This window comes from Odocoileus virginianus, chromosome 27 (assembly GCF_023699985.2).
Source record: "Odocoileus virginianus isolate 20LAN1187 ecotype Illinois chromosome 27, Ovbor_1.2, whole genome shotgun sequence".
NCBI lineage: Eukaryota > Metazoa > Chordata > Mammalia > Artiodactyla > Cervidae > Odocoileus > Odocoileus virginianus.
In genome coordinates this window covers 26,833,537-26,851,227 of record NC_069700.1, presented here as the reverse complement: position 1 = coordinate 26,851,227, position 17,691 = coordinate 26,833,537, and the positions used below count along the sequence as shown (strand labels likewise).

Below are 17,691 nucleotides of genomic sequence, written 5' to 3'. Positions count from 1 at the left end.
GAGATATTATTTTATACCTACTAAATGGCTATCATAAAAAAATGAGTGTTAGTGAGGAGGTGGCAAAACTGGACCCCTCATATAATGTTGATGGGAATGTAAAATGCGTAGACCTTTGAAAAATAGTCGGGCAATTCTTCAAAAAGTTAAACTCAGAGTTACCATCAGTTCAGTTCAGTCTCTCAGTCATGTCTGACTCTTTGCAACCCCATGAATCGCAGCACGCCAGGCCTCCCTGTCCATCACCAACTCCCGTACTCAAACTCATGTCCATCGAGTCAGTGATGCCATCCAGCCATCTCATCCTCTGTCGTCCCCTTCTCCTCCTGCCCCCAATCCCTCCTAGCATCAGGGTCTTTTCCAATGAGTCAACTCTTTGTATGAGGTGGCCAAAGTATTGGAGTTTCAGCTTCAGCATCAGTCCTTCCAATGAACACTCAGGACTGATCTCCTTTAGGATGGACTGGATGGATCTCCTTGCAGTCCAAGGGACTCTCAAGAGTCTTCTCCAACACCACAGTTCAAAAGCATCAATCTTTTGGCACTCAGCTTTCTTCACAGTCCATTCTCACATCCATACATGATCATTGGAAAAACCATAGCCTTGACTAGACAGATCTTTGTTGGCAAAGTAATGTCTCTGCTTTTTAATATGCTATCTAGGTTGGTCGTAACTTTTATGACCCAGCAATTGCAGCCCTAGGTGCAACTGACTACACAAACACAAAAAGCATTTGTCCACACAAAAACTTGAACATGAATATTCATAGTACTGCTGTTCACAATAGCCAAAAGGTAGAAAAACCCAAAGTCAATCAACTGATAAATGGATAAACAAAACACACTCTATGATAGACTATTGTTTGGCCATAAAAGAAATGAAGTACTACCCAGCAATCCCACTCCTGCATACACACTGAGGAAACCAGATCTGAAAGAGACATGTGTATCCCAATGTTCATCGCAGTACTGTTTATGATAGCCAGGACATGGAAGCAACCTAGATGCCCATCAGCAGACGAATGGATAAGGAAGCTGTGGCACATATACACTATGGAATATTACTCAGCCATTAAAAAGAATTCATTTGAATCAGTTCTAATGAGATGGATGAAACTGGAGCCCATTATATACAGTGAAGTAAGCCAGGAAGATAAACACCAATACAGTATACTAACGCATATATATGGAATTTAAAAAGATGGTAACGATAACCCTATATGCAAAACAGAAAAAGAGACACAAATGTACAGAACAGACTTTTAGACTCTGTGGGAGAAGGCAAGGGTGGGATGTTCTGAGAGAATAGCATTGAAACAAGTATACTATCAAGCATGAAACAGATCACCAGCCCAGGTTGGATGCATGAGACAAGTGCTCAGGGCTGGTGCACTGGGAAGACCCAGAGGGATGGGATGGAGAGGGAGGCAGTAGGGGGGATCAGGATGGGGAACACATGTAAATCCATGGCTGATTCATGTCAATGTATGGCAAAAACTACTACAATATTGTAAAGTAATTAGCCTCCAACTAATAAAAATAAATGGCGGGGGGGGGGGGGGGCGGGGGAGCCAGACCAAAAAAAAAAAAGAAAGAAAGAAATGAAGTACTGATTCAAGCTACAACATGAGTGAACCATAAAAACACTGTTAAGAAGCTGGACACATAACACTATTATTATATGATTTCATTTATATGAAACATCCAGAATAGGAAAATCCATAAAGACAGAAAGTAGATTAGTTGTTCCCAGGGGTTTAGGGGAGGGACAGTTGGAAGTATCTACTAGTGAGGACCAGGTCTCCTTACGGGGAAATGAAAATGATCTGGCATTAGACAGTGGTGATATCTTGTGAATATACTAAAGATCATAGGTTTGTACACTTTAAAAGGGTGACATTTATGGTATGTGGATGATGTCTTAATAATAATGCCTGAAGGGAACTACTTAAAAAAAAAGTCAGTTCAGCAAATGAGGGGCAGAAGAGATATTACCTTGCACCAGGGCCCCAGTTGAGGAGACAGTCCCCTGATGAAATATCATTTAGAGTTTTGGGGAGTAAATGCCTCTGTTTTGTCAAGTCAGTTCAGAAAAGGCTGAAGGGGGCATGTGTGCTAAACCCATCACTGGGCTGCAACTGCCCTGTTGGGGGAAAAGGAGTCCTATTTATGTCTTAGGAGTTGGAGAATGTCTCTGAACTTCAGTCCCTTCATCTGGGCAATGGGGAGATGACTGGTGTCTGAACTTCTATTCAACACTCCTGTTTCCTCATTTGTCTCTGTGAGTATTTTCTGCTTCTAACAACACTTGTTTTATCCTCCTTAGTGACTTCTAAAGGTGGAAGGCTTACACATTGTGAAATAAACTTTTCTATGCTTTCTCATCATTTCTTGTTTGGGGGAATATTCAAGATCCTTAGTTATGTAATTGTTTCTTGAAAGGATTCTTCAATAAACTTGAAAAATTACTCTCCATGGATATTTTACTGTCATGTTTCTGCCTCTTTCACATGTTTCTTCTTCAAAAAGGCAGTTTGAAGTTCACTGCCTTTTGCACTCTATGGATCTCTGAAGAAGTCCCACATTAGGAGTTTGGGAGGACTTCATTGTTTTATTCCTGGAGATGCTGCCTCCTTAAGGAAGGCTAACTTCATCAGTCCAAGGATCTGTCCTCAGAATTTCCAGGGCACATCAAATAATCCTTTCCTAAGGTTCTCTACCTCTTTCTGCATTGGGTCACCTTGTGCCCATACCTCAGCCTCCTGGTTGGGTTATTTTTACCCTGGCATCCAGTATAGGGCTCCACACAGAGAAACAAGCATTGAACTGTAAATACCATGCTGCTTTCATACAACTTGCAAGGAGTCAGTGGGCAGGTCCTTTACTGCTCCCCATCTTCTGTGGCCTTCCTATATTGAATGGCCACAACAAACATAATATGCCTCATCTTTTCTATTTCAGTGCTTATGAAAGACTAGCCAAGTCTAGCCTTTCAAATATTTTCAAATACTCCTTTCCAAGTATTTGCCATCCATGTACAGGTACAGCAAATCACAGTATTCCACCCTTCTTCCTTGCCTGGCTTCCATTATTCTGACTCTAACCCAAGAGTCTTTGTAAAGAATATTAACAGGGAAAATTAACATCTCTTGTAAGAATGCATTTGCAGTTACTGACAGTGGTTGTTTTGAATACTTTGTATGACTAAAGCCTCTGAAATATTTTAACAAATACCACAAATAAGTCCAGTTGAGTGTAAGTATTACCTACTCAACTGAGAGGGTATAGTTTGTATCATCTAAGAGGCAGGCTCCTCTTCTATCAAGATGCCTAGTCCCCTAATTGCCCCCTGCTTTTTCCTGCACATTCCTGTCATAGTATCTGTAATGTTGTGTTATACTTGTTTACTTTTCTAACTTTCTTCAGTTGACAGGTTGAGACTTACTTATGAGCGTATCTATAGTACCAAGTTTAGTGGGGGTGCTCAGCAAATAAGTTATTATTACTAGTACACTACTACTAGGAAAGTGAAAAGGCTGGCTTAAAACTCAATGTTTAAAAAACAAAGATCATGGCATCTGGTCCCATCACTTCAAGGCATAGATGGGGAAACAATGGAAACAGTGACAGACTATTTTCTTGGGCTCCAAAATCACTGTGGACGGTGACTGCTGCCACAAAATTAAAAGACACTTGCTCCTTGGAAGAAAAGCTATGACCAACCTAGACAGCATATTAAAAAGCAGAGACATTACTTTGCTGACAAAGGTCCATACAGTCAAAGCTATGGTTTTTCCAGGAGTCATGTATGGATGTGAGAGTGGACCACAAAGGCGGCTGAGTGCTGAAGAACTGATGCTTTTGAACTGTGGCACTGGATAAAACTCTTGAGAGTGTCTTGGACTGCAAGGCGCTCAAACCAGTCAATCCTAAAGGAAATCAACCTTGCATATTCATTGGAAGGACCGACGCTGAAGCTGAAACTCTAGTACTTTGGCCACCTGATGGGAAGAGCCGACTCACTGGAAAAGACCTTGATGCTGGGAAAGATTGAAGGCAAGAGAAGGGGACGACAGAGGATGAGATGATTGGATGGCATCACCGACTTAACGGAATATGACTTTGAGCAAACTCCGGGAAATAGTTTGCTCTATTTCCTGGAAGGACAGGGAAGCCTGGCATACTGCAGTCCATGGGATCACAGAGTCGGACAGGACTAAGCAACTGAACAACTACTACTACTACTATTAAAGTTGCCCATTAACACTTTATGTTGTATTGTTAGGTATATATATGTTTTATAATTGTTTTCTCAATTAATTGACCCTTTTATTGTTGTTGTTAGGTGAAGAAACAAGCTTTTCAACTCTAGGTGAGTGGTAAATGGAGATAATGACCTCCAACACATAGCGGACTGTCACAGGGAAGAGCTGTTACTACTACTGAGTCTACTACTGAAACCCCTGAATAGAAGTCATAGGGAAGCAGATTTGGATTCAGTCCAAGAAAAGAACCTGATAATAGAGTCAAGCATGGAGTGGCTGCTTCAGACAGTAGTGAGCTTCTTGTCTTTGGATGTTACAAGCAATGCTGGAGAACAAACCAACTGTTCATCAGTGTTACAGAAAGAATCCAAGCATCATACACAGACATCTTTAAGGTTTCTTCACAATTTGATGATATATTATTTTGTGATTTCATTCTCAAAGAGGGTTTGAAATTTGTGTTAGCAAGGGAGCATTGCTAAAATAGTGGCAGCTAACACCTATGGAATGCCAATCACAGGCACTGTACTTGTTATTTCTGATCCAACAACGTGATGAGGGATTTCAATGTTACATTACCAACTGTAAAGAAAAGGAAAGTGGCTTGGAGAGGTTAAGAAATGTGTTCAACATTATACATTATAGACCTTCAAGCATTCTGACTCTTGAGTTCATACTTTTCCTACCTGATGCTCCTAAGTATGGTTTCTGCTAAGCTATCCGTGTTTCAGTCTGAAAGGACACTACACTTGTCTGCACAGCATCTCTGTACCTGAAGATAAGAGGGCCTATCTAGGTAACTAATGGGTTGAGATACAAGAGGCAGGGAAATGTCATTAAAACTTTTCCATGGCTTCTTAGCACCTTCAAGATAAAGAATTGTTTTAATTAATGTATTTTTGGCAGTATTGGGTCTTCGTTGCTATGCACAGGGCTTCTGTAGTTGTGGCGTTGGGGGGTACTCTTCATTGTGGTGCACAGGGTTCTCGTTGTGGTGGCTTCTCTTGTTGCAGAGCACAGGCTGTAGGCATGCAGGCTTCAGTAGTTGTGGCGCATGGGCTCAGCTGCCCTGCAGTATGTGGGATCTTCCTAGACCAGTGATCAAACTTGTGTCCCCTGCACTGACAGGTGGATTCTCAACCACTGGACCACCTGGGAAGTCCCTCAAGATAAAATTTTTAACTTGGCTCTAGGATTTTTCAGTCTTCTAAGCCATTTCTCCTGTTGCCTCAATTTCTGTAATTATACTAAATGAGCTTCTTAAATCTGCCAAGTTCTTTCCTGCATTAGGGCCTTTGCAGATGCTACCTCTTTTCTGGGAACTTGCTTCTCCAATATCTTCACTTCACTAATTCCTGCCTACCTCAGCTTTCCCTCTCACCTATTTAGTACCAGGCTATTGGCCCCAGGCACTCCCTCCTATAGCATCCTGTGCTGGGGGTAAAGGGAGTGCAACCTATGATAGCTATGTTTTCCCTTCCTGCATGCTGAATCAAATGAGGAAAAATAGGTCTGCCAACTTCCTGCCCACCTTTCCCACCACAATCTAGGCTCTGTCTACGCCATTAGTCTGTGACCCTGGGAAGGCAGGACCCAGGACTATGTATGCTTCCAGTGTCTTGCTCAATTTCTGGCACATGGTACTCAATGAATATTTTTTTGTGAATGAATGTTAAATGTTGCACACAAGTATCCCTCCAGTATGAGTAGATGAGGACCACTGGGAGATATATGCAATTATCAGTGGACTGGTAAGGGTTGAAAGTTTTGTTTAACAAAAGCCCTGGAGCAAGAGGAGTTCAGCTGTCAAGGAGTAAGAATCAGTAGTTGTTTCTTAATATACATAAGAATCAGCATGTATGATGCAAAATGGAATACAATTTAAACTGATCCTGATTATAAACATTTGGCAACTAATAAAGTAAAAAGAGAACCGAAAATTTGCTTGGGCAGTAAATCAGTCCCTCTAATTACAATCATTCACAAGAACTTACTAATTAAGTCAAATTAGCAGGTAGCACAATTATGCCATCATTAAATATATGGCAAAGGAGAGACTGCAGGAAAGTGTTATATAAACTATAAAGCACCTTACTGATGTGGTTGTTATCATGTGTCAGGTTAGTGCTGCAATGAGTTTTAATTACAACTATAAATCACTCATTTTATACTATTGTAGACTTGTTCAAGTACATGGTCATATGCTTGTGACTTTTAAGGCATTATCAAAATTTGTATCTACAATGACTCCTTTAAAAGGTTTCACTCAGTTATGTATATTTTTGAAAAATCAGTCTTATCTCTTTATCATTGTTTTTCAACCTTTATTACCCATAACCCTTGTGCTTTCTCACTCCATGTTTTGAATATCCCCTCCAAATAGGAAGCTTTACTTTCTATAGTTTATAAACAAAAAGTGAAAACAAAAAAAAAAACCCACAAAAATAGAAACATACACACAAAACTGAAATACTTTCTTATAATACACTAATCACCCCACTTGTAGGTAATTGCTGCTGCATAATCAACATTATTTATGAAGCTTTCAAGAGTCTGTCCAATTTTTCCCTTCAACTTGCCATCAGATGAAGCTGTTGAGAGCACTCTGTATTAGCTACTTGTGGTTAGCTGCTCAGCACAACTGAGAAAACTACATTTTGTGATTTAGTGGCATCAGTTGGACTAAATTAGAATCAAGACGGTCAGAAAGGACTTCTTGACTCTTCACCATGGCTGCCTTCAAACATATGTTTGTGGACTGTAACCCACCAGGCTCCTCTGCCCAAGGGAATTCCCAGGCAAGAATACTGGAGTGGGTTGCCATACCCTCCTCCAGGGGGTCTTCCCAACCCAGGGATCGAACTCATGTCTCCTGCATCTCCTGCATCACAGGTGGATTCTTTACCGCTGGGCCACCAGGGAAACCCAAACATACATTTGTGAAGAAATCAATAACAGCTTTAAATGATGGTTTTCCATGCAAAGATGCATTTGGCTTCTCAAGTATTACTTGGGAATGTGCATTTCATCCGAAAGTGTATTTTAAAAAATGACCTCCAAATAATTGGCCGCATGAAAAATGTATCCATATGCTGGAAACAGAGAAGAGGAGTGAAACTTGGTGGTCAGCTTACTTAAAAATCTGATAGATGGTGACAGTGCTCCTTGGTGGAAACTATCTGCAACTTCCTCATCTTATCACTAAGGTCTGGGGGTAATTTTTTTTTTAAATAATATACAAGAATAGTTCTTCCAGGTCATGAGACTTTGTAATAAGACTAAAACAGTTTAATCTTATGAATTTAAATAAATGCAAATACTTACCTTTTTATAGAGAAGTCTTTCAGTTCCTCTATGAAGTTCAAGTTCACAGAATCAGGAGCCAAGTTCTATCCTCTTCCCAACTCCTAAATGACTGGGTTCTTTCTCCTCTTCTCCTGAGCTTTTGGAACGCGTAGAGTTATAAGGTCTTTATTTCTAATCTCTTATACCCCACACCTCACCACCAAAAAAAGGGCAGCAATTACTAGTATCTTAGTGGAGATAAAAACCTGAGCACCTATCTTTTGATAAAAAGCCACAAAGGCGGTGGCTACAAACAAAGAAGGTACTGAATGAACATTTTATTTTCTACTTAGAAGCATTTCTTTTGGAGAATTTCATTTTCCTTAGTGCACATTAATTCAACTTAGTCTAGATTTCTCAGTAAGGTAGACCCTGCCTTCCCAGGGTGAGCTAATGACCGGGATTTGGTCTGGATACTTCATCTACTTGGCCACAGTAATTGTTCAAAGATAGAAATGTAGCCCAATTCACATGAATCAACATCCTCCCTGAGATTTTTTTGGAGGTATAAGGAAAGATACACTCTCATTTCCTACATAGAAGCCTGTAAAAACAGTTGCAACTTGAGACTGCAGGGGTTAACGTGCCCCTTAGTGAAGAGAAAATGAGAAGGTAAGCAGAGCTGAGGAAATGGGGAACAGAGGCCCAATGATACCTCTGACATCCTTGATCTAATTCTGACTTGGTTTCCCAGTTACCAAACCACAAATTACCACCTATTCATTTTTTTTTTCTTTCTTTCTTAAGCTGTGTGAGTTCAGTTTCTGTTACAACCAAAATAGTCCTAATTAAGGATTTGGACAGTTCTCCAAAGAAGATACACAAATGGTTGATAAGCACATGAAGAGATGCTTGACATCATTAGTCATTAAAGAAATGCAAATCAAAACAATAAGGATACCACTTCATACCCACTAGGATGGCTATAATTAAAAAAGAAAAACAGAAAGTAACAAGTGTTGGAGGTCCCGTGGTTAAAAATCCTCCTGCCAATGCAAGCAACAAGGGTTTGATCCCTGGTCTGGGAAGATTCCACGTGCCATGAGGTAACTAAGCCCATGTGCCACAACTAATGAAGCCTATGCGCCTTAGAGCCAATGCTCTGTAAAAAGAGAAGATACTGCAATGAGAAGCCCACACATTATGACTAGAGAGTAGCTCCCACTTGTCACAACTAGAGAAAACCCATGCACAGCAATGAAGGCCCAGCATAGCCAAAAATAGACAAATAGATTTTAAAAATTAAAAAATAAATATTTTTAAAACAGTGTTGGAAAGATGTGGAAAAAATTAAACCTCACATTTCTGGTAGGAATGTAAAGTGGTACAGCTGCTGTGGAAAACAGACTGACAGTTCCTCAAAAAGTAACATACTGTAACGTCACAGAAATGGCAGAGCAGAGAGCTCCAAGAATCAGTTCCTCCACTGAAGTTATCGTTAAGCTGGCAAAAACTGACAGAATCAACTTCTTGAGAACTTTGGAATCTAATAAATATTTTACAATGGAGTCCAACCAGTGGTGTGCTTAATGAAAAAAGTAATGCAAAATTTCAGTAAAAAAGCATTGCAGCCTTTTTGCTTACCTATCTAACATGCCTCATTCAACAGCTTGGAGGTGGCCATTGGTGGATTGGTGGCAATCCACATTCCTGGTACAGCTTGCTAGTGCCAGGAGAAAGCAATGTGGCAACATGCACCTTGTTCTCAAAAGATTTTAGCTGTGAATTTTGCCTTGTGTGGTGGTTCCCTGAATGATCTGTGGTAAGGCTGACTCTGTTTTGCTTCCCTCAAGCTGGAGCAGTTTTCAAAACATTCACTGAAAGCATTTAAAGACATACACTACCAGTGGCTGCCTAGATAAAGAGACAATGAATGGAACAAGCAGGAGACACATCCAGAAGTCTGGAAAGAAGACTGAGGAGGAAGACACACAGGGAAATAAGAACTCTAAATGGCTACCAGGTGTATGAGGAAATTCAGCATGAAAAATACATGCCCAGGGACAGAAGAGGTTCAGAAAAGACCTGAGAGGACCTTAGGCTTGCATGTTCAGCTAAACTTTGGGCTTCATGCAGCCAGAAGCTGAAGGTTAAGGCAGAGTTCTAGAAAAACTGGCTTAGCACTGAAGTATTGCCCCCCAGGTCAGTGTCTGCAAAGACCAGGTGAAGTGGGGTTTTAGTCTGTTTTTGTTCGATTTTCCACTCCAGGCATTTAAAGAAATCTCCATCAGGTCACTGACTGCTGCGATAATGGAACAGAGATTTAAGGACCACATACAAACACACAGTCTTAACAAAAACAGTTTGGAAAATTCAATAAACAAATGATGGCTACAGACTTCAATAATCAACAGCAAACCCTGGGAAGGGGATCTGATTCCCAGGCTGACACGTTGTAATAGTCAAAATGTCCAGTTTTAAACAAAAAAATCACAAGGTATAAAAAGAATAAAGAAAATATGGTTCATTCATAGGAAAAAAAGAAATTTATAGAAACCATCACCAAGGAAGCCCAGGCACTGGACTTACTAGGCAAATATTTTCAATCAACTGTCTTGGATATGTTCAACTAGGCAAATATTTTCAATCAACTGTCTTGGATATGTTCAAAGAGCTAAAGAAAATAATGGACAAAAAAACCCCAGGAGAATCAACAAGTATCAATATAAAGATATAAAAAGGACCAAATAAAATTCTAGAACTGAAAAGTACAGTGGCTGAAATGAAAAACTGACTATGGGGGTTCAACAGTTTTAGATTCCAGTTGGCAGGAGAGAAATGAGTAAATTGGAAGAGAGAACTACTGAAATTATGTGAGTATCAGAAAGAAAAAAGGGTTAGGAAAAATAAACAGAGCCTAAAGGATGCATAGGACACCAACAAACAGACCAACATATGCGTTATGGGAGTTACAGAAAGAGAAGAGAGTGAAAAGAGGCAAAAAATAATGGTTGAAAACTCTCCAAATTCAACAAGACAAGAATCTACACATTCAAGAAGTAGAACAAACTCCAAACAGACCAAACTCAAAGAGATCCAAACCAAGTCATTTTACAATCAAAGTGACAAAAGACAGAATATTGAAAGCAGCACAAGAGAAGTGACTCATCATGTACAAGGGATCTTCAATAAGATTAACAGCTGATTTCTCAACAAAAGTCATGAAGGTCAGAAGACTGGGGTGGCATAAAATGCTAAAGGAAGAAACTCTCAACCAAGAATCTGTATCCAACAAAACTATCATTCACAACAAAGAGGAAATTAAAACCTTAAGCCTTCCTAGACAGTGAAAGCTGAGAGAGTTTATCACTACTAGACCTGCCCTACAAGAAATGCTAAAGCGAAGCTTTTAGGTTGAAATGAAAGGACAACAGACAGTAACTCAATAACTCAAAGCCATACAAAGAGAGAAAGAAATCTGGGAAAGTAACATAGGTAAATGTAAAAGCCAGTACTATTTGGTTTGTGACCACTCTCCTTGTTTCCTACATGATTTAAAAGACAAACACACAGGCTGATTCATGTCAATGTATGGCAAAAACCACTACAATATTGTAAAATAATTAGCCTCCAATTAAAATATATTAAAAAACAAACAATAATTATGAAACTAGTTAATCAGCACAGAACATATAAAGATATAATTTGTGACAAAACATATGGAGAGAGATGGAGCTATATAGGAGCAGAATAAGAATTTTTTGTACAGTATTGAAGCTAAGTTGGTATCAATTCAAATGAGATTGTTATAAAATTTAAGATGTTAACTATAATCCCCACGGTAACCACTGAGGAAACCTAAAATATATATAGAAAAGGAAATAAAGAGAGGATCAAAACAATACATTGGGAATAAATTAATCAAACAAAATTCAGTATTGAAGGAACTGAGGAACAAAAAAGATACAAGATAAGACAAGATAGAAGAAAATAAATAGCAAGATATCATAAGTTCTTTCTTACCAATAATCACCTTAAATATAAAGAAATTAAACCCATCAATTAAAAGACAGGAACTGGCAGATGGATGAAAAAAAAAAAATCCAACTATATGCTGTCTACAAGAGACTCACTTTAAACTCACTTTATATCCTAACACACACATAAGTTGAAAGGATGGAAGAAGATATTCCATGCAAATAGTAACCAAAAGAGAGCTGAGGTAGCCATGTTAAAATTAGACTTTAAATAAAAAAATAAAAAATTGTTAAAGGGCAAAGAAAGTCATTATACATTGACAGAGTCAGCTCATTAAGATGATATAGAAACTATAAATGCATATATATCAAACAGAAACCCAAAATACATGAATCAAATATTGACACAATTGAAGGGAGAAACAGTTCTACAACAATAGTGGGAGACTGGGAGATTCCAATACTCTAATAATGAATAGAACATCTAGACAGAAGTTCACTAAGGAAATAGAGGACTTGAACAATTCTAAATTAACTAAATCTTACAGATATACACAGAATACTTCATCCAAAAACAGCAGAATACACAATCTTCTCAAGCTCACATAAAACATTTTCCAGGAGAGATTATATGTTAGGTCACAAAACAAGTCTCAGTACATTTAAAAAGATTAAAATTATACAAAGCATCTTCTCCAACCACAATGGAATAAAGCTAAAAATCAGTAACAGGAGAACTCACAAACTGTGGAAATTAAACAGCACACTCTTAAAGAACCAACAGTTCAAAGAAGGACTCACAGAAATTATAAAATACTTTGAGATGAGTGAAAATAAAAACACAACATATCAAAATGTATGGAGTACAGTGAAAATAGTGCTCAAAGGGAAACTATAGCTATGAATATTTTTTTTAAGTCTTTAGTGAATTTGTTACAATATTGCTTCTGGTTTATGTTTTGGGATTTCGGCCACAAGCATGTGGGATCTTAGCTCCCTAATGAGGGATCAAACCCACACCCCCTGCACTGGAAGGTAAAGTCTTAATACTGGACTGCCACCCAAGTCCAGTATACATTTTTAAAAAGATTTCAAATCAACAACCTCACTCGTACACCTTGAGGGACTAGGAAAAAAAGAGCCAACAAAATCAAGTGAAAAGACAACTTACAGTATGAGAGAAAATATATTCAAATCATGTATCTGATAAAGGTCTAGTATCCAGAATATATTAAAAATTCTTATAATTCTACAATAAAAAGCAAATAATACAATTAAAAAATGGGAAAGAACTTTATTAGACATTTCTCCAAAAAAAGATATATAAATGGCCAAAAAGCACAAGGAGATGATCAATATCATTAGTCATCAAGAAATACAAAGCAAAACCACAATAAAATATTGGGATGGTTATAATACATGAAGAAGGAATTTAACCAGTGCTATGAATATGGAGGGACTTCCCAGGTGGCGCAGTGGTAAAGAATCTGCCTGCCAATGCAGGAGCCAAAGGAGACACGGGTTTGGCTCCTGGGTAGGAAGATCCCTGTAGGAGGAAATGGCAACCCACTCCAGAATTTTTGCACTGGGATAATCCCATGGATGGAGGAGACTTGGGGGCTACAGACCATGGGGTCACAAAGAGTTGGACACAACTGAGTGATTAAGCATGCATGCACACATGAATATGGAGAAACTGGGTTGTTGGAAGGGATGTAAAATGATTCAGGTGCTGGGAAAACAGTTTGGTGATTCCTAAAAATGTTAAATATATAATAACATATGACCCAGCAATTCCACTTCTGGGTACATACTGAAAATAACTGAAAACAGGTACTCAAAACAAGTACTTATGCATAAATGTTTGTAACAGTAATGTGCACAACAGCCAAATGGTGGAAACAACCTAAATGTCTATCAACAGATGAATGTATAAATAAATTGTGGTATACACAGACAGTGGAATATTATTCAGCCATAAAACAGTAATGGAACACTGATACATGGTATATCAATGAACCTCAGAAACACTATTACAAGTGAAAGAGAACAGAAAAATCAGTATTATATGACTTCATGTGTATGAAATATCTAGAATATGTTAAATCCAGAAAGACAGAAAGAAAACTGGTGATTTCCAGGAGAGGCAGGAATGGGAACTAACTGTATAGTGGTTTTATTCTGTGGTAGTGAAAATGTTTTAGAACTGGACAGAGGTTTTGGATGTACAACATTGGGAATGTACTAAATGCCACTGAATTGTTCACTTTAAAGTGGCTAACTTTATGTTATGTGAATTTCACCTGCATAAAACAAAAACAAAACACACTTGAGATAGCAGTTACATTCAGGAAAGTAGTGACTGCCAGGAGAACATGAGAGAGGCTTCAGGGGTGCTGGTCACATTCCATTTTTTGATTTGGGTGTTGATTACCCAAAGCATTACACAAAGTGTTTACTTTGTGAAAAGTACTGAGCTTAACACTTGTGGTGTGTGTGTTTTTGTTTTTTGTATGCACTTTATACTTTAATAAAAACTGTATTTTTTAAAAACAGTTGCCAGTACATATCCAAGAGAACTGAAAAACACATCCACACAAATACCTGTACACAAATGCTCACAGCAGCATAATAGTCAAAAAGTGGAAATAATCCAAATGTCTACCAACTAATGGACAAACAAAATGTGGTATATCTATACAGGGGAATATTATTCAACAGCAGCCCACTCCAATATTCTTGCCTGGAGAATCCCATGGACAGAGGAGACTGGCAGGCTGCAGTCCATGGGGTTGCAGAGAGTCAGACATGACTGAGCAGCTAACACTTACACTTACAAAATACTAATGAATTACTGATACATTGCACAACAAGGATGAACCTTGAAAATGTTAAGTGAAAGAAACCAAACACAAAAGACCCCATATTATATGACTCTATTTATAATGAATTGTCCAGAATAGGTAAATTCATAAAGACACAAAGCAGATTGATGATTGCTGGTGGCTTTGGGACAGGGGATAATTGGCAATGTCTGCTAATTGGGATGTGTTTTTAAGAGAGTGATGGAAATATTCTGGAATTAGACAATGGGGGTCACTGCACAACCTTCAAGATAATAAAAACCACTGGACTGTACACTTTAAAATGATGAATCGTGTTATGTGAAATTTAATGTTGTATGAATATTTCAATTAAAAAGGTTTATTAATCAGTAATTATATTAATAATAATTACTCATTAATAACATATATGAACTGTAGCATATCAAATTTTAAAAGGGAAAATGTTTTTCCAAATGGAAAAATATTCTAGAAAATGTTTGCTTTCCCTTGCCCATGCCCCAGATCAGCATATCTCAGAGGTGGAATCCCAGACATCACTGACAAAGGGAGGTCTAAGCAGCAAACCAGAGGCTGGTAGGTAGGTGAGTCACATTTTGGAATGAAAGCTGTGACCCATACTATTGATTGTCCCTGAGCAGAGGAATGTGGTAGCTGATGAAAAACAGATTTTGAGCTGGAGCAAGGGATAGAAAGTAGTGGTGACAAAGTGTTGGCAGCCCTGGCACCAGGCTGCTTTCCACTGCTTCATCCACAGGGTCATGCCTGAGGAATGAGTAGTCCTTAATGAATGTAAGTTCAGCAAAAAGAGGCCTTGTGAGATTTTTTTCACTTCTTACTCCTTCTTTCTTCTTCTATTGATGGCTTTGGTTGTACATTATGAAGTTCTTTATATTTATAGTGTTATGAACAGTCCTCAAAGTTATCCAAACTACAGATTTATTTGGGCAGTAGACCTCAAGGGCTCTAAAAGTACCAGGTTTACAAATCATAAATAAAACTAGGCTAACAGTTTTAAAGGTAAATCTGGAGTTGGGGCAGCTCAGATTTAAATAAAGCTCAGAGTCTGAAGGACCTAAAAGTCAGGTTCTCATCCTGTGTTCATGAATCCAGTTTCAAAGCACAAAAGGAAGTAAAAGAAGCACCTACAGGCATTTTAGATGCACAGAGAATAAGGTGTTTCCTTGGTATTTTGAAATGCTTGCTTCTTTCTGTATACCAAAAGTTTCACTGTGTGTAGAAGAAAAGTAAGACTGAATGGAAACTGCTAATAGTTGTCTTGAAATCGGAAATCCCAGAATTTTTCAAACATATCCTCTGTGATTGTCCCCCCTTTCTTAAGACTCCTTTGTCTATTTATATCCCACTCCTCCAAGGACGGGCTTCCTTGGTGGCCCAGAAAGTAAAGAATCTGCCTGCGATGCAGCAGACCCGAGTTCAATTCCTGGGTCAGGAATGTCCCCTGGAGAAGGAAATGGCAACCCACTCCAGTATTCTTGCCCGGAAAATTCCAAGGATAGAGGAGCCTGGCGGGCTACATACAGTTCAAGGGTCTCAAAGAATCAGACACGACTGAGTGACTAACACTTTCCATTCCTCCAAGGACATACCCAATTTTTACCCCGATTCTTGTATGGACCAGTAAGGAAGGCTAAAACTGAGATGGGAGATGTTCTATTAGCTAGGAACATTGGGCCCAGGGCCTAGGACAGATAAGAAGGTCTGAATTCCACAGCTGTAACCTAAGTATCAGGGCATAAAATGAGACATGAAGGCTTCTGTGGTGGCTCAGTGAAAAAGAATCTGCCTGCCAATGCAGGGGACATGGGTTTGATCCCTGGTCTGGGAAGATTTCACACATCATGGGGCATCTAAGCTTGTGCGCCACAACTATTGAAACCCGCTCACTCTAGAGTCTGTGCTCCCCAAGAGCAGACACCACAATAAGAAGGCCACACACAACTAAAGAGTAGCCTCAACTTGACACAACTAAGACAAAGCCTGCATGCAGCAATGAACACCCAGTGCAGCCATAAATAAATAAAAAGAAATCTCAAAATGAGAGATAGAAGTTAGGAGATAATTTTGAGATGGAGAGTGGCAAGTTTAAAATATATGCTTTCTGTGCCTATCCTCATCTTGTTCCTCCTCTACTAGTACAAAGATACAGACATAAATAACATTTTACTCACCCAACTCACCATTTCCTGGCAGTGAAAAAAACAGGCCCTTCTCCACAACCCATTCCTGCTCCAGCAATCATATGCACCTTCTGGAAGTCAGACCCTAGAGGTGACGCTGCCCACTGGCCCCAGGGGCACTCATTGTTCCTATGGCTTCTGTCCCTGCCTCCCTTGAACCAAAATGTCTTCTGCAGTCCTTCCTTCTAGAAATCTTTAGACTTCTGCAATTGCTCCTGAAAAAAAAAGATAAGTGTGTTAAGAGTCGGTAAATGTCATCATAATCATTCTTATGTAGGCAGGCTATGGAGGGTTGGATAGAACTTTAGCAGGGGCAAAGTATCAGAGAAGATGAAAGAAAACAGTACCTCAACATGGTCGATTTAATTTTTTTGCTATCTTCCTCTACCATAATGTAACTGTCTCTTTTTTTTTGATGGGTTGGGAGCTGGGGTGGCCCACACTGTGCAGCACTCAGGATCCTAGCTCTCCAAGCAGGGATCGAACCTGTGCCCCCGGCAGTGGAAGCACAGAGTCCTAACCACTGAAAGGCCAGGGAAGTCCCTCTGTCTCTTTTTTTACTTTGCTCATTCGCTTCTCTTAAACATGTTCATTTCCCTTGTTTACTACAAAACACTTTTCTTGCCTGATCCTTTATGAGTGGAAGGAACAAAAGCCTGTAAAGCTTTTAATCAACACATCTAGATATGTTATCTTGTGTCCCTTTGAATGCAACAAAGACTTTGTGGTATCTCTTCTATACCTGCATTAAAGTAAGCTTTGTGAAGACAGGTATCTTGATTTATATAATTTAATGTCTAAGTGCCCATTCAGTATGAATAGAAATGCATAACCCGCTCCACAGAGATAGAAACTACAGCTAGGGAAAAGGAACAGAAGAGTCAATGTATATTGCCTCACCTTGATGGAAATAGAGGAATTTAGGAAGTCTTGAGGGAAGAGCAGCAAGACCTATTTGTAATAACAGAAAACTGATTACCGTGAAGACAGGAATGCCCTGAGTGATAACTTTTCTTAAAAATTAATTTTTTTAATACATAAGAGTATACAGAAGGGGAAAAAAAAATCTGGTCTACAATTCTCAGCACCAGAGAAGTCTCACTGACATAAAAATTCTCTG

At 39.0% G+C, this 17,691-nt stretch overlaps 1 protein-coding gene across 3 annotated transcripts in view; it reads right to left on the bottom strand.

The window, feature by feature from the left end:
• Positions 1 to 1,672: 1,672 nt before the first annotated feature.
• Positions 1,673 to 17,691, bottom strand: part of ZNF318 (zinc finger protein 318) — a 47,809-nt gene continuing 31,790 nt past the window's right edge. The window contains exons 8-11 of one of the 3 annotated variants that reach the window (XR_011483909.1): positions 17,472 to 17,522; positions 16,563 to 16,786; positions 7,590 to 7,707; positions 1,673 to 4,040 (exon numbers count right to left, since the gene is read on the bottom strand). Coding sequence is in view for 1 of the 3 variants with exons in the window: in XM_070456400.1 (XP_070312501.1) it covers positions 16,757 to 16,786; positions 17,472 to 17,522 (81 nt within the window). In the remaining 2 variants the exon portion in view is untranslated. Of the gene's footprint in view, positions 4,041 to 4,654; positions 7,358 to 7,589; positions 7,708 to 12,801; positions 16,787 to 17,471; positions 17,523 to 17,691 lie in introns of those variants that run through there. The other 2 variants (XR_011483908.1, XM_070456400.1) reach the window with 2 other exon arrangements.